This window comes from Gobio gobio (assembly GCF_949357685.1).
Source record: "Gobio gobio genome assembly, chromosome: 24".
NCBI lineage: Eukaryota > Metazoa > Chordata > Actinopteri > Cypriniformes > Gobionidae > Gobio > Gobio gobio.
This window is the reverse complement of record NC_137120.1, coordinates 42,834,843-42,857,926: the sequence shown is the minus strand read 5'-3', so window position 1 is coordinate 42,857,926 and position 23,084 is coordinate 42,834,843. Positions and strand designations below refer to the sequence as shown.

General features: G+C 38.0%; 2 protein-coding genes across 5 annotated transcripts in view; one reads left to right on the top strand and one right to left on the bottom strand.

Annotated features, from left to right (window-relative positions):
* The window catches only part of LOC307120541 (uncharacterized protein), a 35,903-nt gene extending 30,209 nt beyond the window's left edge, over positions 1 to 5,694 (top strand). Inside the window, exons 5-6 of one of the 2 annotated variants that reach the window (XM_079807640.1) lie at positions 2,014 to 2,075; positions 3,735 to 5,690. In XM_079807640.1, coding sequence (XP_079663766.1) covers positions 2,014 to 2,075; positions 3,735 to 3,788 — 116 coding nt within the window. In that variant the 3' untranslated portion in view covers positions 3,789 to 5,690. Of the gene's footprint in view, positions 1 to 2,013; positions 2,076 to 3,734 lie in introns of both variants that reach the window. The other variant, XM_079807641.1, reaches the window with a different exon arrangement.
* A 1,058-nt stretch (positions 5,695 to 6,752) lies between these two features.
* Positions 6,753 to 22,493, bottom strand: LOC307120899 (uncharacterized protein). 3 transcript variants are annotated; one of them, XM_079808133.1, is made up of 4 exons: positions 22,443 to 22,493; positions 21,524 to 21,639; positions 10,733 to 11,640; positions 9,046 to 9,891 (listed from the first exon to the last, which is right to left on the bottom strand). In XM_079808133.1, exons 2-4 carry the CDS (start codon positions 21,576 to 21,578, stop codon positions 9,823 to 9,825), a joined length of 1,032 nt encoding a protein of 343 aa, XP_079664259.1. In that variant the 5' UTR covers positions 21,579 to 21,639; positions 22,443 to 22,493; the 3' UTR covers positions 9,046 to 9,822. The 3 variants fall into 3 exon arrangements, with proteins under 3 accessions (XP_079664260.1, XP_079664261.1, XP_079664259.1); XM_079808134.1 differs by having other exon boundaries at positions 6,753 to 11,640; positions 22,443 to 22,489; XM_079808135.1 differs by having other exon boundaries at positions 6,753 to 11,640; positions 22,276 to 22,450.
* Between the last annotated feature and the right edge of the window lie 591 nt (positions 22,494 to 23,084).

The window sequence follows — 23,084 nt, the reverse complement described above, 5'->3', positions numbered from 1 at the left end:
CCCGAGTTTTTCTAGGCCACGCTGAAACCTCTCTTGTTTCTGTTTATTACCCTGCCATCCTCACGACATCTCCTTGTCCTGTCCCAGCTGTTCATCTTGTAATCGCAAGCCATCACAAGTCATCGCAAGCCATCACAAGTCATCGCAAGTCATCGCATCAAAGTTGTCGTTGCCACAGACTGGTACAACAGTTCAATACACACACACACACGAACATTTTACTGATACATAGTGAACCGAAATGAGTGTTTGAGTGAACTTGTGGGTCTCAATTGTCAATTTGAACTTTGTGTGAGAACTGAGTCAATTGGAAATTGAATCTATTGATCTATAAGAATCGTTTGGATGAATTGAACAGTTATTTGAGCTGAGTTATTTGAACTGAGTTGCTTCAAATGAATCATTTGTTTGAACTATAAGAGTTGTCAAGCTTTGAAACACCCTGTGTTTGTAAATCAGTTTGCACTTTAATATTGAGATTACTTTTGTGAAAATTAACATCTGAGGTGTTACAAGAGGGTTTTGAAAGTGTTAAACATTTGAAGGTTTACCCAGAAAACCAGAAGTTTCTGAGAACTGTTTATTTTCATTTTTGTTACTTTTTGTTATTTCATTCTATTGAAAGAGATCCTTTAAGGAAAATTACAGTTTCCTAAGGAAAGGAAAAATAAATTAATAATTGTTAAAAGCAATACAGTTTTTTTTGTTTGTTTTTACTTACCTTGGGGTAGGGGCGTCTCACTTTCACTATTAGGATTAGGTGGGTGGGGATGTGAATTTCAGTTTACTTTTCATCACATGCACTTCAGGGAGCCACCGTGCTGACATACTCACCTGAAGCCCACACTACCCATTCCTGTTATATTTAGTGTAAGGTAAACCATATACACATAACCTGCATACTGAGACTCAAAGCGCTGGAGTGGGGACCAGGATCCTTTCACTTTTAAGCCTTCCAGGGTAACAATTTAATTCTCCCCTACAGGGCGGGATTTACAGTCTCGTTACAACCGTTAATCTATTCTCAAAGTTGGGTTGGGAGCTGGGTCCCCACTCCGACCGACAGCAAGTTGACACGCATCGCCTCCTCTCATTCAGTCCGTATAATCCTCTGAACACTGCGAACGGATGTTCTGCTGGATTTTTCCTCATGACAGTGTGTTAGTAATGGTGTGACCGGTCTGAATTTCAAGCGGGGTTGCACATAACGTTAATTCTACTAATTCCCGCAGATTTCGTGCTCGCATCTGAAGCGCACACACACATACTGTAATAAAGCCGCCTCTGACATACAAATGCAAAAATGAGCTCCTTTGTCCAACTTATTAATGGTCAAATACACTCAAAAATGTCTCAATCCCCATCTTGGTGAGTTTTAACGTAAACACAGTCGTAACCAGCTAACAGGAACAGTGGGATACATGCGTGCGTCAGGTCTTAAAGGAACAGAAGTTTTTTATTATTCAAACTACAAAAAGACAAATGATCACTTACGAGCACACATATTCTGAATGCCTTCGGCAGAATTCAAATGAGCCATTTTAATCTAGATTAATTCCAAGATTACAGTGAGATTAATTCCAATATTATAGTGAGAATAATCTAGATTAATTCCAAGATTACAGTGAGATTAATCTAGATTAAAAAAATTAATCTATGCCCACCACTAATATTTACTACATGTTTGTGAAGCGCTGGTCATTGTAGCCAATCACAGACATGTTTGATGAGCGTGTGAGCACAATGGCCAATCAGAGGTGTTTATGATTCCGCTCAACAGCGTTCAAAGCGTCACATTTTTAACATTTCAGCACCAACTTGGTATCGCGATCAGTACTTTTGACAACACTAGTCACTAGTGCTATATATTTCCATACCGTGATGATATATCAATATCTCTAACAGACATTTATACAGTGGTAGTGATATATCTCGTCATACCGCCCAGCCCTACAGCATTTCAGTTTCATGTGTAATTTTTACAGTTAAAATGTGATTATTATTGTTAAACAGTTGAAAGTGAAGAAATACATTATGCTACAACAACATTCTGTGCACATCAGTTACACCGAACGGTAAGATCCAGTGTTGCTGTGTGTGTTGTGTCTCTGCCTGTAGAAAAGAAATTCATTCAGAAAGGAAATGTGCGTGCCTGTCTGTGCTTCTCTTATCATAACAGAAGCAAACATTCTGCTCTGTGTGAAGATGAGTTATAGGGATTTAAAGGAATAGTTCACCCAAAGATTATCCCATGATTTACTCACCCTTACGCTGCATTCACACTGGGCGTCGGCGTTAACGCTTCTCATTTACTTTGAATGGGTGACGTCATGCGTTGCCGAACTGAATTGTGGGTTCCGTCGCTCCGCTTCACTTGCGTTGCAAGCGGCAGAAGTTGAAGATTTCTCAACTTTTCAAGCGCCAAAGCAGGCGTCATCCAATCAGATCGCTCTATGCCAATACCCTACTGCAGACGCTAGCCAATTGCATTCATGCAACCCCAGAGCACTTGTGATTGGCTGTTGTCACTATGACAGTCGCATCAGCATGAAGCTTCAGCCAATCGCTAACGCCAACGCTCCGTGTGAATGCAGTGTTAAGGCATCCCAGGTGTACATGACTTTCTTTCAGACGAATACAATTGGAATTCAATCGAGTGAACCATCCCTTTAATGCTAGTGATTCATTTAAAGACTGATCAGTATCACAAGCATGCACACACACACACACACACACACACCCCTGCTTAACAGGAGCTAGATTAGGAGAACAAATAATTCAATAGCAACAGACTGAAACAGCCGTTTGTCAGTTAAGAGTTAAGAAACCTGTTCTACCTGTGATATACAAATCAGCCATAAAAATGAAGAAAGGCCAAATACTCTGAGGAATAGGCCTAAATCTGTTAAAATAATAGCGTCATTTCCCTCAACATGTTTTTGCATTGATGTAGCTCTCCCTGTAGAGTTACTGTAGTGATCAAACATCTGCTGTGAACATCTGCCAAACAATCACACATCATGGCCTCATGTAAATAATTCAACAGTTTTTAGCTTCGCTCTTTATATGTTACTGCTGTTGTCTTCGCTGCTTTACTGTGTCGTGTGTAAAATGATTTGTGAAAGTTTGTAGTGTGCATGTACTTCATGATCTGTGCATGATCACACGTGTGTGTGTGTGTGTGTGTGTGTGTGTAGATCATGTCATACATGTTCCAGATGGAGATGCATGAAGACTCGCTTCACTCTTCATAGACCTCTCCATTGTGAGATGTTCTGCTCCCTTTGGTTTCTTTATATTTTGAATTTCTGGATGGTTTAGTCATGTGTCAGTTTGGAGGGATGTGTGTGATTCATGTGATAATGTCCCTTTCAGAACTTCCTCTCCAGTATAAAATGATCATTCATTGAAACTGAGCCACAGAAACAGTCATGTTCTGAACTTCTGCAATAGTGTCACACAAAAGAGTGTATCAGACTCGTGTGATCAGAAGTAGCACTGTGTGAGATTGGGATGGATGAACATCTTATTTGGTTTTCTAGAGTCAAGTTTTAGGTTGTCACGACAGTTCGGGAGCAGAACATCTTACTTTCAACTTTAATAATCATAGACCAGCTTTTGTGACGGACTTTCTGTCTGCAATTTATTCTCTGAAAGATTTATCTTTCTCCAGTGTTGCATCTGTTGCTGTTCATCATCACTGCTCCTGATTGTGTGTTTGTGTTTCCTCACAGAAACCTGATGGAGGAGATGACGACATTGTGTACTCAAGAGTTATGATGAGCTAAGGAGCAAAATGACTGCAATCTCACTGCAGTTTAGAGCAGTGTTTCTCAACGGGTGGCTCACGACCCGAATATTGTTCTGAGGGAAATGGATGAATTTAGAACCATAGTTTCATATTCAGCCAATTTAATGTTAACAATTAATATGCAGCTCGTTGTGATACTATAACTTAACCTGTAGATGTATTTCTAGTATTACAACATTCACTTTAGTATCATTAACAATTTCTAATGTAAAATCTGCGTATGAAGCAGAATGTAAAAAAGTATTTTTTAGTTATTGCACTGCCATTTCATTGAGTTATCCTCAGTTAAAGGTATAATTCAACTTTCAATTTATGAAGAGACGAGAATACTTTTTGTGCGCAAAAACAAACAAAAATAACGACTATTTCAACAATCTCTTCTCGTCTGTGTCAGTCTCGCTGTTGGCGTAGTAAATACAGTGCAGCGCTTCAGAGTGACACCAGAACACCGGCTCACCATTGGCCGACGCTGATCACGTGATCACAACGACGCATGCCTGATGTGATGACGCAGGAGCTGACCAACATCAACAGAGAGACGGACACAGCCGAGAAGAGATTGTTGAATGAAATCATTATTTGTGTTTGTTTTGTGCTCTAAAGTAGTCTCATCTCTTCGTCACATTAAGGCTGAACCGCTGGACTATTTTAACGATGTTTTTACTGCCTTTCTGGCCCTTGAAAGTGTTCATTAAATTGCTGTCTATGGAGGGGTCAGAAAGCTCTGGGGTCATCAGAAATATCTTCATTTGTGTCTGAATATGAACGAAGGGCTGACGGGTTTGAGACGACATGAGGAATTAATGACAGGATTTTCATTTTTGGGTGAACTGTCCCTTTAATGTCCTACAGTGATCTGTGGAAGAGTAGATTCAATAACAGCTTCACAATCTCAGAGAAAAACCTGTCCAGACCTGAACTGATGCTGGAGCTACAGATGCCTTAAAAACAGTCTCAGTGTTTGTGTATTTACTGTATTCCAGCATTGATTATTTCATGAATATTGAACTGAATGGAATTCAACAGAATAAACAACTTAATTTCACTTTATGGAGCTTTTATTATTCAATCACTTTCTTGAACTATTTTCTCAGCAACCCTAAAATAATCCAGTCTGAGTGCTTTTAACGTACCAAACCCTAATAATGAAGAGAGTTCTTCCATCTAGTAAACATATTAAAACCGGTTTGCCACAGTCTGTTACTCCAGCAGTTACTGCAGTTCTCCTGCACGATAGGACATGTTTCCACAGGTTTGGCTTTTCCCCAAGGCGGGAACACTGGAATGTTTTCCGCCCTCATTTTACACTCAAAAACAAATGGTGCTATACGGCACTAAAAGTTATTTGGCTTGTAATCATAGGGGAACCACTGTAAACCCTTGCTTCCAAATTAATCCCACCAAATTTATTTTAAAATCTTTTATATATCCCTCCATTGCATATTTAAGTCCCACTTGAATGCTCCTCGAGTCCTTCTGTGTCCTTTATCGTCTAATTTGTTTTTTTAATATATATTTTTGATATTTCTAAATATGTTTAAGGTCTGCATTATCTGTCTTACTAAAGAGGGACTCCTCTTTTGATGGGTATTATGGTCTACGGAGCGATGTGGGTAACGCTAGTGAAAGGGAGAGCTTGCAGTTTATCAGAGTTGTTTTCAGATACAAAGTTTATGGTTTATTAGTACCCCAGAGAAGGCATAATGTCTGTATATGTTTGTTTTCTGTTAGTTATTTGAGTGTTTTCATGTAATTTGCTGTGTATGTTAATGAGTGCATCAGAGAGAGTGTGTGAATGAGACATTAATGCACACTTGTTTGTTCAGCTCTTATGGTGATTTTTTTAGAGTGAAAAAGGGAAGCAATAAACTTCATAAACTGTCAGTAAAGTTTGGCCATCATTCAGACAGGTCCGCTACATTCTGTGTCCAAAAACATCTTGGGATAAGATTCACACGGACAGCTGTCATTTTAAGACAGTTAGCAACTCTGGTTGTTTGTCCAAGTTATCAACTGTAACTAAGGGGGGCGGGGCTTACTGATCTTATCATCTGAAAAAAAGAATGAGAACTAAGAGAGGAAAAAGATGCAGCCACTCAGCCCTGGATCTCACATTTGCCCCTTTTGCCTTTTTAATATAAAAATTCATCTAAAATGGGATGTGGCTGAATACATTTTTCATTCTCATGATCTGGATTGCTTTTGCACATTTATTTCTTTATTTTCTATCAGATTTTTGCTAAAAAAAACCTTGAATACTGTCTCAATTTATTTTAAGTATTCCCATTTAAAACCACTTGGCATACTTTTACTGTAAATCCACCTATTAATTGTTATATGTACATATATATAAATATATGTACAGAAGTCATTATTACTGAATTAAATTTCCATTAGTCTTTAGTAAAAGATGTTTCACTTTGTTCCAAGACTAAATTGACCACAAAATGCTGTTAACTTTAAGGGGGCCTGAAATACTACATACAGACGCATAACTTCAAGATCCAATCCAATAATCTCAATCTTGAAGTGGCGTTTGGTTTGAACTAAAGAAATGTCTGGCAGTGCCTGGGGTTTAAACTGGACAAACAGAAATCTTCAATAATATTGTTATGTGAAATACTAAATATAGAAGGTTGTCTAATAATAACAATAATACAAATGTATTCTTTAGGATATTACTTTGCGGTCATTTATGACATTTGTTTCTGTCACCAATAATTCCTTATTCTAGGTGTGGACATTATACCCACACACCTTAACTAAAATATAAAAATATATATTTCATCTTATTGTAGGACCACTGTGAGCCAATCAGTCATCAGTCGTGTGGGTAATGATGCCTGGGCATACAGCGCCACCTGCAGACCGATTCAAACATTGAAGGCGTTGCTTTTTGGAATTTGCTAAATAAAAACAAATCACCTCAACAATTAGACATTTGAGGAATATTTTTATTTTTTCCAAGATTCTTAGTAAATATGAATCTAACTTCTATTCTTAACTCTTTCCCCACCAGCAACAACATTTTTTATATTTTCACAAAACCTTCATGGCCCTCAGAATTATTTTGATGTATGAATATCTGAACATGCAACATATCAGCTGCTTATAACCAAAAATATGTTTAATTCTAGCTTTATCTTTTTTAATCAACACTTGAATGTGGGTAAGTTTCATAAAAAAGCAACATTTTGAGAAAAAGCTTTTTGTAAGAGACTACAGATCAGATTCAGAGCGATGATCAAACACAGATGGAGTAGATCGAGTCCATCAACACTCCCAGAGCTTCAGGCTTGTAGCACATCCTGGGTCAAATCTCATTTGGTAAAATTAGGCAGTTTAATACTGATATGTTTACACCTGCTATCATTTTCAGAAGATGTGTGATAGCACCACCTCCGTATAACAGTGAAAACACTGAAAGCTGAAAAAAATCATCTGATTCACTAAAGGGTAATCCCTGACCTATGACCCCTTGTGGGTCATATCCAATCTGTGCCACATGGGATTGGAATTGGGTCACTTGAACCATGTAATGTACATGCAGCCTAAGTGTCATCTTAACTTCACTGTGTCTACACCGAACGATATGGTACGACTTCTCTCCAGTGTCCTGAGTGACTGAATCTCTTGTCACAGTGTGAACACTTGTAAGGGTTTTCCTCTAGTGTGGATGCTCTCATTGTTTTTCAGATGTCCAGACTGACTGAATCTCTTGTCACAGTGTGAACACTTGTAAGGGTTTTTCTCTAGTGTGGATGCTCTCGTGGTTTTTAAGGTGTCCTTCCTGACTGACTGAATCTCTTGTCACAGTGTGAACACTTGTAAGGGTTTTCCTCTAGTGTGGATGCTCTCGTGGTTTTTAAGATGTCCCGACTGACTGAATCTCTTGTCACAGTATGAACACTTGTAAGGGTTTTTCTCTAGTGTGGATGCTCTCGTGGTTTTTAAGGTGTCCTGACTAACTGAATCTCTTGTCACAGTGTGAACACTTGTAAGGGTTTTCCTCTAATGTGGATGTTCTCGTGGTTTTTAAGATGTCCTGACTTAATGAATCTCGTCACAGTATGAACACTTGTAAGGGTTTTTCTCTAGTGTGGATGCTCTCATGGTTTTTAAGATGTTCTGACTGACTGAATCTCTTGTCACAGTGTGAACACTTGTAAGGGTTTTCCTTTAGTGTGGATGCTCTCATGGTTTTTAAGATGTCCTGACTGACTAATCTCTTGTCACAGTGTGAACACTTGTAAGGGTTTTCCTCTAGTGTGAATGCTCTCATGGTTTTTAAGATGTTCTGACTGACTGAATCTCTTGTAACAGTGTGAACACTTGTAAGGGTTTTCCTCTAGTGTGGATGCTCTCATGGTTTTTAAGATGTCCTAACTGACTGAATCTCTTGTCACAGTGTGAACACTTGTAAGGGTTTTCCTCTAGTGTGGATGCTCTCATTGTTTTTCAGATGTCCAGACTGACTGAATCTCTTGTCACAGTGTGAACACTTGTAAGGGTTTTTCTCTAGTGTGGATGCTCTCGTGGTTTTTAAGGTGTCCTTCCTGACTGACTGAATCTCTTGTCACAGTGTGAACACTTGTAAGGGTTTTCCTCTAGTGTGGATGCTCTCGTGGTTTTTAAGGTGTCCTGACTGACTGAATCTCTTGTCACAGTGTGAACACTTGTAAGGGTTTTCCTCTAGTGTGGATGCTATCATGGTTTTTAAGATGTCCTAACTGACTGAATCTCTTGTCACAGTGTGAACACTTGTAAGGGTTTTCCTCTAGTGTGGATGCTCTCATTGTTTTTCAGATGTCCAGACTGACTGAATCTCTTGTCACAGTGTGAACACTTGTAAGGGTTTTTCTCTAGTGTGGATGCTCTCGTGGTTTTTAAGATGTCCCGACTGACTGAATCTCTTGTCACAGTATGAACACTTGTAAGGGTTTTTCTCTAGTGTGGATGCTCTCGTGGTTTTTAAGATGTCCCGACTGACTGAATCTCTTGTCACAGTATGAACACTTGTAAGGGTTTTTCTCTAGTGTGGATGCTCTCGTGGTTTTTAAGGTGTCCTGACTAACTGAATCTCTTGTCACAGTGTGAACACTAGTAAGGGTTTTCCTCTAATGTGGATGTTCTCGTGGTTTTTAAGATGTCCTGACTTAATGAATCTCGTCACAGTGTGAACACTTGTAAGGGTTTTCCTCTAGTGTGGATGCTCTCATGGTTTTTAAGATGTTCTGACTGACTGAATCTCTTGTCAAAGTGTGAACACTTGTAAGGGTTTTCCTTTAGTGTGGATGCTCTCATGGTTTTTAAGATGTCCTGACTGACTAATCTCTTGTCACAGTGTGAACACTTGTAAGGGTTTTCCTCTAGTGTGAATGCTCTCATGGTTTTTAAGATGTTCTGACTGACTGAATCTCTTGTAACAGTGTGAACACTTGTAAGGGTTTTCCTCTAGTGTGGATGCTCTCATGGTTTTTAAGATGTTCTGACTGACTGAATCTCGTCACAGTGTGAACACTTGTAAGGGTTTTTCTCTAGTGTGGATGCTCTCATGGTTTTTAAGATGTTCTGACTAATTGAATCTCTTGTCACAGTGTGAACACTTGTAAGGGTTTTCCTCTAGTGTGGATGCTCTCATGGTTTTTCAGATGTCCTGACTTAAATCTCTTGTCACAGTGTGAACACTTGTAAGGGTTTTCCTCTAGTGTGGATGCTCTCATGGTTTTTAAGATGTCCTGACTGACTGAATCTCGTCACAGTGTGAACACTTGTAAGGGTTTTCCTCTAGTGTGGATGCTCTCATGGTTTTTAAGATGTGCTGACTGACTGAATCTCTTGTCACAGTGTGAACACTTGTAAGGGTTTTCCTCTAGTGTGGATGCTCTCGTGGTTTTTAAGATGTCCTGACTGACTGAATCTCTTGTCACAGTGTGAACACTTGTAAGGGTTTTCCTCTAGTGTGGATGCTCTCATGGTTTTTAAGATGTGCTGACTGACTGAATCTCTTGTCACAGTGTGAACACTTGTAAGGGTTTTCCTCTAGTGTGGATGCTCTCGTGGTTTTTAAGATGTCCGGCCTGACTGAATCTCTCGTCACAGTGTGAACACTTGTAAGGGTTTTCCTCTAGTGTGGATGCTCTCGTGGTTTTTAAGATGTCCTGACTGACTGAATCTCGTCACAGTGTGAACACTTGTAAGGGTTTTCCTCTAGTGTGGATGCTCTCATGGTTTTTAAGATGTCCAGACTGAGTGAATCTCTTGTCACAGTGTGAACACTTGTAAGGGTTTTCCTCTAGTGTGGATGCTCTCATGGTTTTTAAGATGTCCAGACTGAGTGAATCTCTTGTCACAGTGTGAACACTTGTAAGGGTTTTTCTCTAGTGTGGATGCTCTCATGGTTTTTATGATGTTCAGACTGACTGAATCTCGTCACAGTGTGAACACTTGTAAGGGTTTTCGTCTAGTGTGGATGCTCTCATGGTTTTTAAGGTGTCCTGACTGACTGAATCTCTTGTCACAGTGTGAACACTTTTAAGGGTTTTCCTCTAGTGTGGATGCTCTCATAGTTTTTAAGGTGTCCTGACGGACTGAAACTCTTGTCACAGTGAGAACACTTGTAAGGGTTTTCCTCTAGTGTGGATGCTCTCATGGTTTTTAAGGTGTCCTGACTGAGTGAATCTCTTGTCACAGTGTGAACACTTGTAAGGGTTTTCCTCTAGTGTGGATGCTCTCATGGTTTTTAAGATGTCCTGACTGAGTGAATCTCTTGTCACAGTGTGAACACTTGTAAGGGTTTTTCTCTAGTGTGGATGCTCTCATGGTTTTTAAGACGTGCTAAATGAACAAATCTCGTCACAATGAGAACACTTGTAAGGGTTTTCTTCTAGTGTGGATGCTCTCATGGTTCTTAAGATGTGCTGACTGAACAAATCTCTTGTCACAGTGTGAACACTTGTAAGGTTTCTCTCCAGTGTGAACTCTCTGGTGCAGCTTCAGTTCTCCACCTCTAACAAAAGTCTTTCCACAATCAAAGCACACGTGATTCCTGACACCATTGTGTCTTTTCTGGTGTAATTTTAAAGTACCCAAGTGATTAAAACTCTTTCCACACAAAGAACACACGTGAGGTTTCACCTGTGTGTGAACTTTCATATGGTCCTTCAGCGCATCTGCCCTAAAAAACGTTTTCCCGCACTGATCACAGGTATACGGTCTTTCTCCAGAATGAGAACGCAGGTGTAATTTTAAACTGCACACCTTTCTGTAGCTCTTCCCACACTGGTCACATGTGTGCGGCTTCACTCCAGTGTGGATCCTCATGTGTTCCTGAAGCGTTCCTTTTTTTGCAAACCTCTTCCCACACTGATCGCACTGATACGGTTTCTCTCCAGTGTGGATCCTCATGTGATCCTGAAGGGCTCCTTTCTGTAGATAACTGTTCCCGCACTGATCACATGTGTGTGGCTGCTCTCCGGTGTGGGTTTTCCTGTGAAGTTTAAGACTCTGTATGTGTGCGAAACTCTTCCCGCACTGATCACATGTGTGCGGCTTCACTCCGGTGTGGATCCTCATGTGAACCTGAAGGTTTACTCTTTCCCTGAAACTCTTCCCGCATTGATCACACGTGTGCGGTTTCTCCCCGGTGTGGATCTTCATGTGTCTCGTCAGGCTTCCTTTTTCTGTATAACTCTTCCCGCACTGAGGGCAGGGGAAAGACTTTTTGCATATCAATTTCAGTAAATGAAAGAGACTCAAAGATTTTTCACCAGTTTTGACATCACAATGTTTCTCCTCCGCTTCACTCTCCTCGTTCTCTCTCATCAGCTCTAAAAGAAAGAAGAAAGGACTTTCAGAAACTTTCAGAAAATTACAAAACAATAGACATTAAAAAGTTAACCCTGATGTAATAGCAGACTGTTATAAGTTCATTATTTTGATGCATTTATATTTTTCTGGCTGCTTATACTTTCCTCGGTATCTGATCACATGATTATTAATTTATACAAGTGTCTATTTTAAGTGAATGACAAAAAAAAAAGATCCATATATTTCTAAAAGCATAGTTTGTCACTGAAAACCATGTCCTCTGGTGTGACGCCCTATCTGGACTTTAAATCAGCCAATTCCACTGACAAGCTAAATTAGTTGAAGGACCCATTCAGGGTCATGTTACTGTGAAGTGCATGTGCACATTACGTTTTTGTCTCAGAATTGTTTAAATATTTAACTTTTGGAATCATCACAAAAGTGTTAAAGGAACACGCCACTATTTTAGAACATAGGCTCATTTTCCGACTCCCCTAGAGTGAAACAGTTGAGTTTTACCGTTTTCTAATCCATTTAGGCTCATTTTCCGACTCCCCTAGAGTGAAACAGTTGAGTTTTACCGTTTTCTAATCCATTTAGCCAATCGCTGGGTCTGGCGCTAGCACTTTTAGCATAGCTTAGCATAGATCATTGAATCTGATTAGACCGTTAGCATGAACCTAGGGATAATTAACACATGGTTACCGAGTAGATCGTTTTCTGGGATGCGTTTTCATGAAAATTGAATGTAAAGAGTTTTATCTCTAAAAACAGATTATCTTATAACGCTAGTATATGGGGCATAGAATAAGTAAAATTAAATCGCTAGTTAATACCACTAACAAGGCTCAAAATAGCCTCACACTAACACGGTAGCATAATGAGGGTCCCTACATCAAAACCGAAGCATTGAGAACTTTGTAAGTGTACAAACAGTTTAATAAGAAGATACTTTATAAAGACAGAACATTACGTGTATACAGACAGGAGCCATCTTGGAAAACAGTCTCGACGAGTCGAGCCACGAACGCTGTGCTAAGTGATGAACTGTGACTTGGAATCTCATATGGTTCGTTGTTTCTGGAAGAAAGCACTGAACGCAACAGAGAAAATAAATAAATAAAAATAATTTTTAAAAAAACTGAACGCAACAGAGACTAGTGCTTCCAAAGGATACACATTAAAGAGATGGCGGATTATTCAACCGTTTTCCAAGATGGCTCCTGTCTGTATACGCGTAACGTACTGTCTTTATAAAGTATCTTCTTGGCTAGAACGTGATCCATAAATTTCTAAAAGCGTGGCTTGAAGACAGCTGCAGTGCAACAGTCCTCAATGAAACAGCAGGGGTGGAGGTTTAGCTGCTCTATTTAAAGATGTTTATCAATGTAAGCAAGTATCATTTGGTGACTATTTGTCTCTAGAATATCTGGGCATTGTGCTAAAAGGTGCTCCACGCATCCTGCTTATCATTATTTACAGGCCTCCAAAATATTCTCCGGCCTTTATTGAGGACTTTACAGAGCTGTTATCAGCAATCTCATCTGAGTATGACTGTTTTGCTATTGCTGGGGATTTTAACATTCACATTGACAATGCTGAATCCAGTACAACAAAAGATCTCATGACTGTTCTTAACACTTTTGATTTGACAAAACATGTTCACGGACCCACACATGATCGTGGACACACTCTAGATTTACTTATCAGTAAGGATCTAAACATTTAATCGATAGTTATTAAGGATGTGGCACTGTCTGATCATTTCTATATTTTCTTTGATATATCAATCTCTCCTGCCATTGAAACTAGATCTGTCTCTGTCAAAAAGAGATGCTTAAATGAGAACACTAGTGTGCTGTTTATGAAGGCTATATCTCTAACACCAAGCATATCTGCTGACTCTGTTGATTTTCTTCTTGACTCTTTTAACTCAAAAGTTAAGAGTGTAATTGATGATATTGCTCCTGTGAAAGTCAGAAAAAAGAGTGGCAAACAAAAAGCACCTTGGAGAAACTCAACAGCAGTGCAATTAATGAAAAGACAATGCAGGAAAGCTGAACGCATGTGGCGAAAGACAAAACTTGTAGTCCATTATAACATCTATAAAGACAGTCTTCGTGCTTTCAATGTGGAACTAGGCAAAGCTATACAGAACTTCTTTTCAAATATTATAAACAGAAACAACACATGCACTCTTTTTGCTACTGTCGAGAGACTAACAAACCCCCCGAGTCACATTCCCAATGAAATGCTCTCAGACAGCAAATGTAGTGAGTTTGCTTCCTTCTTCTCCGAGAAATCAGAAATGCGATCAGCACATCGTTGAGTTGCTCTGGGGTGAATCAGATCAGACCACAACCTCAGAAAGTTACTATTACTGATTTCGAAGCAATTGATGGTAAAATTTTAGAAGAAACGGTACAGCACCTTAAAACATCAACCTGCGCCTTGGACACACTCCTCCCTTCTTTTTTCAAAAGTGTGTTTAACTGTTTAGAAGCAGATCTCCTAGAAGTGGTAAACGCCTCACTTCTCTCTGGGACTTTTCCAAACTCCTTTAAAAACGCAGTAGTTAAGCCTCTCCTGAAAAAGTAAAACCTGGATAACTCCATATTGAGCAACTACAGACCAATCTCAAATCTTCCTTTCATAGGCAAGATCATTGAAAAAAGTTGTTTTCAGTCAGCTGAACAAATTCTTGAGCTCAAACAGATACTTTGACAATTTTCAATCTGGTTTCCGACCGCATCACAGCACAGAGACAGCGCTCAAAGATAATAAATTATATTCGCCTCAATACAGATACAGGCAAAACATCAATTCTGGTACTACTGGACCTCAGTGCTGCATTCGACACTGTTGACCACAACATACTTCTTGACAGGCTAGATAATTGGGTTGGGCTTTCTGGAATGGTCCTCAAATGGTTCAGGTCATACTTAGAAGGAAGAGGTTATTCTGTGAGTATAGGTGACCATAAGTCTGAGTGGACATCCATGACATGTGGAGTCCCACAAGGGTCAATTCTTGCTCCACTCCTATTCAACCTGTATAAAAATATTGCAAGAATTAGATGCTTTGTTTCCAGGCAAGACTTAGAGAAACTCGTTCATGCTTTTATCACCAGCAGGGTGGATTATTTTAATGGTCTTCTCACCGGCCTTCCCAAAAAGACTATTAGACAGCTGCAGCTCATACAGAACGCCGAGCAGAACCAGAACATATGACCATATTACACCAGTCCTCAGGTCTTTACACTGGCTTCCAATTACATTTAGGATCGATTTTAAAGTACTATTACTTGTATATAAGTCACTCAATGACCTAGGTCCTAAATACATTGCAGATATGCTGATTAAGTAAAAACCCAACAGATCACTCAGATCATCAGGATCAAATCAATTAGAAATACCAAGGGTTCACTCAAAGCAAGGAGAGTCTGCTTTTAGCTATTATGCCAGACATAGCTGGAACCAGCTTCCTGAACAGATCAGATGTGCTCCAACAGTAGCCACTTTCAAATCCAGACTCAAAACACATCTGTTTAGCTGTGCATTTACTGAATGAGCTGTGTGCTTTGTCCCAACTGCTTGCACTTAAATTATGTGTTTCAATTAACCCTGTTTTATTTTGTTAAGGCTGTCTGGGTGGAAGAGGTTGAGAGACGGGGGAGCGATAAATCAAAATCCCTCCAGCGCGAGGACAATCCGTTTAGATCTGCTCTGACGGATAGATCTGTATAGCCTTGGTGGTAAGAGGAAGGACCGTGTAGATCCGCTCTGACGGTCGAACAAACTAGAGATAGCCCTGGTGTTCCTGTCCAGGAAGATTTGTCTGTAAGGGTAATGTGTAAATGCACAGTTACCTGATAAATTATTATTTTTTTTGAGTACTCCCTCCGGTGCGAGGAAGACCCGTTTAGATCTGCTCTGACAGGTAAAACATCTAGAGAACGCCCTCAAGTTAGGCCAAGAAGATTTGTCTTATCTTGAAGACAAGATGGCGCCCGACAGTCAATGACAGCCTACATTTTTCAACTAAATATCCAAATAAATCTAATTATTAAACTAAATTAACCATATAAACTAAATTATTGTTCTAATTACTGATCTAAAGCCCACATTGTTACTATATGATAATTGAAATTAACTGATGACATTTTCTCCGGAACGGCTATACGGCTGAATAAAATTGTTGCATTATTTTCCTGTTTAACACTGTGAAGCTGCTTTGAAACAATTTGCATTGTTAAAAGCGCTATATAAATAAAGTTGACTTGACGTTCAGCATATAAGTAGTACCCAGGGGCGCCGTATAGGGGGTCATTTATGACAATTCCAAGGGTCAAAAACTAATTTAAATTTAAATTAATTTAAATTTAAATTTAAATTAATTTAAATTTAAATTTAAATTTAAATTTAAATTTAAATTTAAATTTAAATTTAAATTAAATTTAAATTTAAATTTTAAATTTAAATACTAATTTAAATTAGTGTCAAAAACTAATTTAAAAATGGTATTATATTATACACTATATAAACCATCACCATTGAGTAGACTTCAAATAATAATACAATGAATGATGTCTTTGATTTACTTATTTTGGCAATAAAAGTTAAATATCCCCATTGACCAAAAAGTAAACATCCATATTGATGGGCCATCCACAGCACACTATTATTATTAATGGAAAGAGACGTGTGTGTGTGTGTTACCCAAGCACTGATGGCAAGGAAAGTATACTTGAGCGGCACATATGAGGTGTTTCTGGGTGTTTCTCTCTCTTATCTGCTTCAAGCTCTTGATAAATTGTGGCTTTTTCTATTCTATTGTATTTTATGAGTTTAATAAAGAACTCTGTCTTGTCTTCTGTGCAAACACACCATCATCTGTAAAGAATGATCCACTTTTACATACGCCAGGTGTGATGCATTGCTGCCACATATAGAGAAGAGTGAAATGTTTAAATTTGATGGTGGTAACTCAAAGGTTTTTTTTACCACTTCGTTATTTTGGCTTTCGTTTGTTGGAAATATGAACTTAATTTAGCAATGCTTTTGAAATTAAAAACTTTGCATTTAATTAACAAAATATATTTTTGAAATGAAGACAGCGTTTGGAGAGGAGTGCAAAATAAGTCCACAGCCTTTGTTGTTATTGTGAGGGTACACAAATAAAAGTAGACAGTTTATAGTGTATAAGAGGGTTTTTCCTACATTGAAATTTTTTTGGCGGCCGCCAAAACAAATTTTTGTCCCGCCAAAGCCTTATTTGATCAGTTATTGTGATTTATGAATGATGTAGTAGATGAGTGACAGAGAGAACGATCAGAGCTTCTGTCTTCAAAATAAGCATTCTTAGCTTTCTAATATTTCACATATTACGTTAATCAAAATCAAAAGGTCGGAAGACCGAATCCATGTTGCAGGTGGCGCTATCAGATGATGTTTTCCTTTAATTACCGCTGGGTGTGAATTGCGCACAAAAAATGTTGACTCTTCTCTGACCAGCTGACGTAAACCATACATTTACATTTAGTCATTTAGCAGACGCTTTTATCCAAAGCGACTTACAAATGAGGGCAATAGAAGCAACTAGAGCAGTCAAGGGCAACAATATGCATACTTTCAATAAACGGGGAACAAATCCTATCCGGTTATGAAGTGTTTTCTGTGTGTTGACAAATCTTTCGCGATGTTCTAACAGACGGGATTCGCACACAACGCGTCTGCTAATGTCCGATTTGCGACCTAATGACTCCTTTGAACCGAATGTTTTTATCGACTGGTCAGAACAACTGATCTGTCCAACACTGAACTCATGAATCAGTTTAATCATTTACTCTGAACACATCTGAAATGAGAACACAAGTGTGCTTACACAATTTAGCAAGAGTGGGGGTAAGAGTTAGTTTTAATTATCCACAGTCTTTCAGCTTATATATATATTCACAATGTGTAGTAAAATAAATAGCCTATGAATAATTTAGTTTAGACTGGAGTGAGGTGAACCCAGAACAAAGTTGTTATTAGCTAGCTGATAATTTTATGAAATTATATATGGCAGAAAATTAGGCAATTTGTTCATTTTTTTAATACTACTTTTTAATATTGATATGATTATATACCAAAACAATTATCTATAAATAGTATAAAAATAAGGTATCAAAATAAGATAAGCAAAAATTACACACGTTCTTTGAATTTATTTAAAATGTATTGTCAGTATTGCACTTGCAGATCACGTGGGTAGGGACTTTTTTACTGTGTGTGTGTATGGATGACCATGTCTGTCAGCCACCACCGAAGACCATTTTTGACCCAGGAAAAACCCTGTATAATTATATCTTGCACTTATCTCTGTATGGCTAAAAATGACGGAGTACTGTGAGTTGTTTCTGCTGTCATAAAGGACAAAATTCATCAGAAGCGGCCATGGGTTAAAGAAAACGCAGTCTATTTCATTTCATAGTTAGTCTATGATTAAATATTATTATTATTTTAATTTCATATGTTGATTATGAAAAGTGAGAAGCATGAGTAAGGCACATAATCAGATGTGCATATGTCCGGGGACATGGATTTTGAGCATGTACTTCACTGAATTTTGTTTCCTATAAAGTCTTTTTTTTTTATTAATTTTGTTTTGTATAAATTGTATCTTATCAATGTTTCATAAACCAATTGGCTGGATTTAATTAACAATTATGAAATATAGCAGTCAATATAATCGTGACATGGAGGTGTCGGCGCCATTAATATCATTGCATGTGAACTGGAGCGCGTCTCACAGACATGAGAAATATGTCGTTTGAAATGTCTACTTTTAAACGAAACAATTCAAAACGAAAAGAAATAAGCTACTCTCTGATTATGTAATAATGTGCATTTCTCTCTTGGCGCGTCCACTACTGCGGAGATGGCGAGTGAGCACCTCAGCCGACACTGACACGAGTTTATAAACAATTAAAATGTCTCCTTTTTTATTTTTGACACATTCATAATCAATACTTGGCAAGCTTTATGCGTGCACTTAAGTGGGGATAATAATAGCTTATTATATCGGTTGCCTACTCATATATTAATATATTACGTAAACCCTCGGGTTTAGAATTCTCTCATATTTATGTAATTAAATCAATAAAAGTGCTTAGTCAACGAATGTATTAAATGAACAACTACTAGTATATAAAAAACTTTAGTCGGGGACAGCCCTACTTATTTCACATATTTTTAAACATGTCACAATGTGCATTCTGGGATTATCGAGCAGCGCTGAGCGGAATGAGCGAGCTTGAGTAATAGGTCAGTATTAGATTTTGGATAGCTAGCTGGGCTTGTATGTTTGGTGCAGAATGGGTGTCTTAGGGGGGGCCCAACCTCATATTCTTTCATAGGGCCCAAAATTGCTAGAGGCGCCCCTGGTAGTACCGGTCAAGATAACTCGTAGTACCCGGATGAGCGGTGTGTTATTCACTTTGGCGGTAGTTATCTGGGAATAACATACCGCTGGAATGCGCGATTGACCAATCAGAATCAAGTATTCCACAGAGCCGTGTAATAACATTAGTTAATGTATTAACTAGCATGAACTAACCATGAGCAGTTAATTTGTTACTGTATTAATTCATCCATGTTAACGTTAGTTAATAAAAATACATCTGTTCATAGTTTGTTCATGTTAGTTCACAGCATTAACTAATGTTAACAAGATTTTAATAAAGTATTAGTAAATGTTGAAATGATCAAAGATTAATAAATACTGTATAAGTGCAGTTCATTATTAGTTCATGTTAACTAGTGTAAAGTGTTACCGTTATTTTTCTAGCTGACTAACGAGTTTATGAGCATTGAATGTATAATGGAACATTTTGACCATAAAATATATGAAAACATACAAGGTGTTTTTAATTATATCAAGCTTATATAAAGATGTTTTGGGTAAATATAAGGGGAATTCTAGTTTTCTGTAGTAAACACATTTTTATTTGATAACCTTTAATACTGTTTTCTTATGAATGTTGTAACTACAACCACTAAATCTGATGAACTGCTTGAAGTGTTATGACCGTAATGTTCATCATAAATGAAGTAGGGGTGTCGCAATATACCGGTTTTGACGATAACCGTGATATTCAAAGCACAAAATATTGACATTGTGTTAATTTAGGGTGTGGCAATAGACCGGTATTGGCGATAGACACAATATTTAAAATGAACAGGACTGGTATGATAACATGACGTCAAATACTCCGGTGTCCCGAGTCCGACTGTAGCCGCGTTTTTTCCTCCCTCTCTATTACACACTGTTGCAGCATAAAAATAGTTCAGCTTTGTTTGTAATGTCAAATTTGTTATATTTCGTTTTGTTTCTTTATTAAGTTAATTTAGAAAAAATGTTTGGGGCAGTTTTCGTTAGTTAAATTAAAGTTTTAGTTTTTTTTTCCTAATGACCAAGTAGCCAGCGGCCGACAGTGAGTTAACCACATATTTGATCAATTTACCCTCTCACATCAACACTTGACTTGTCTTGCCTATAATAAAATCCATATATATAAAACACTTCAAGCATATCACAATGTAAGTTTAAATGTTTACAATCACCACCACAATAAAAACGCATTTTTGACAAGCTGAGGCAGGCTCGCACGCAACGGCGCCTGCAAACGAAACGGGCTACACAATCTAAACTATAAAAATAAAAACATGCATTGTCTTACCTTATACCTCTCCGCAAAATGAATATAAATCCAATCTTCAATTTCCACTCTATAGGCTATGCAAATTCAGTTCACGACAACGAAAGCAACAGATATGAGTTGTAGGCTATTTTATTTATCGGCTCATTTCAAGATCAAAGGCCGTAATAGGAGAACGAGCGACCTAAGCACTGGTAAGAGCATTTAGTCTCATTCGTTTTAATGGAGATGATTGTGTTTTTGAGCATCTGATTCTGAGCCTTGGGCTACTTTCAGTTTCACTGGCGGCCGTTTGCGTCTTTTCTGGCATCTTCTTGTAGTGCCCCCTCAGCACTCGTGGATCTGAGTGATCGGATTTAAATCCGCCTCGAAAGAATTTCGGAAGATATTTACTCCTGATCTCTTCACAATATGATAGATATATGATCAGAGAAAACTAATGAAGTGAGCAGGTGTAAAAAGGCCATAACTCTTGCAGCTGCGCTGAAGTAACGGACTCTAAACACCAGTCAGAGCCAGTCGACGGTCACGGTTTATTTTAATTAATGAATAATGTCTATTCTTGTATTTGTATTTGCAATCTAGTCATGGCCAACAACATTTATGTTAATATTTATTCATCATCATACTGTTGAACTTGACAGTATTTTCTCTCTTGCTATTTCATAGGGAGCTTCAAAGACAATTTATCAGTAACAGAGTATTACCCTGTTTATCATTATCCAATTATGTTTGTTGGGTAAAAACTAAAACTAAATAAACAAAGTAAAAATTAATTGGTAGCACTTTACAATAAGGTTCCTTAATTAACATTAGTTACATTAGTTAACATGAACTAATAATGATCTGCACTTATTAATTTCAACATTTACTAATGCATTATTAAAATCTTGCTAAAATGCACTGTGATCTAACATGAACAAACCATGAACAGCTCTATATTAACTAACATTAACAAAGAAGATTAACTAATGCTGAACAGCTGTTGTTCATGGTTAGTTCGTTAACTAATGCATTAACTAATGTCAACTAATACAACCTTATTGTAAAGTGTTACCAATTAATTTGATAACTTTCTCCCCCAAGGTTCTATAGATATCGCGATATATCGATATTGTGATGTTTTTGGCCACAATTACCGTGGTGTGAAAAATCTGATATCGTGACAGCCCTAAAATGAAGGATCAGGAATAAACACAAACCTCTCTGTTCTTCAGGATCTTCCTGCTTTATTCTGAAGGGTTCTGGATCACTCATCTTCTCTCAACTCTTTCACTTGTCAGATGATGCAAATATTGCCGCATTTATTGGTGAATTTCTGTGGAGAGTGAAAAAAATAAATCAGTTATTGAGTTACCCATCTTAATCATTATATGTTCAACCATACATCTATCAAAATGTAAAATAACGGAAAAGATTTAATATTTAACGTCATTTAGCTTTTTACTTGCCTGTATTTATGCTAAATGGCTATTCTTTATCTATTTACTATTTTATATGAAACATGTTTTTTCACTGACTATAACTAAATTAAAGTAAAGAGAGGTGTATCTTTAAGATCTCAAAGGGTTGATCATACTTTACCTCAGTCTGTACACCAATGACATTACTTTAAGTGACAGTTTGCAATGATTTAATAAATGAGGTGAAAACGGGGGCTTTTGACATGAAAAAAAACTGATTATCATTTGATAACCAGACAATTTTACATGATATGATTCAGGAAGTATTTTTATTTTAAACACGGTGCAACTGCACTATAATAGTATTATTTCTCACAATCTGAGACGAGAAAAACATGCATCCAAACGGTTTAGCCTTGTTTTTAGTAACTTTTATCACATTTACACAGTGACTTGACTCTAAGATCGCGTGAGTAAGAGCAACATTACTGAGCATGATCGAAACAATCATAAACACGAACAAACACAAAACAAATCCCACAGTTCCTCACATTGCCAGAGAGGCTAAATGTTTATGTGAGCCGGCAGGAGCCAGAAAACACGCTCAAATAGCAAGGAATTCCATTAAAACGAGACAGAAATGACCGCTAAAGATGATGCTTATAAAAACTTGTTGTTATGATTGTGTAAATAAACAAAGCGCTGTGATATAGCTCACCTCAGAAGACCGAGAACGCGCCGGTGGTGACGTCATCACTGCGAGACGATCGCGAGAACTCGGCAGAATCCGAAATCGCCCCTTAAACCTTCCCTATTCCCTACTTTAGTCCACTAATACTTGAAGGAGTGAATGAAAACGAGTGAGTGAATTCGGACAGCCGCTGTGTACATTATTGCAGTGCAATGTGGGATAGAATGAGTGCACTCAATAACCTCCACTATGGTTTTGGACACCACTATGTCCCTTCAAATAATGCCCTATTTAAGGGTATAGGGGGCGATTCAGCCCTTGCTTTGCTTTAATTACTAAAAAATAGTGCTGTCAGCATTGTGACAAAAGTGTAAAACAATAAATCTGATAACATTATTCGAGGTGAACACTTGTTTAATTATGCATTTTGTATAACCTGACAATGTATAATTATTCCAGTGAATATGGGATTTACCAGCACAGATAAACCAATAGAAGTCAACCACTATAAAGGTTATTTTATCATCACGGCTGAAATGTTGCTTTGCCACAAAAGTTGATCGTTTTCATTTTAAGCCTCGCCAGTTTAAGATACAGAAGTGAATTTAACCTGGTTTTTGTGCACTGTTTGGACGGACAGCTTTCGCTCAGAGTTTTTAGCAGACTTGA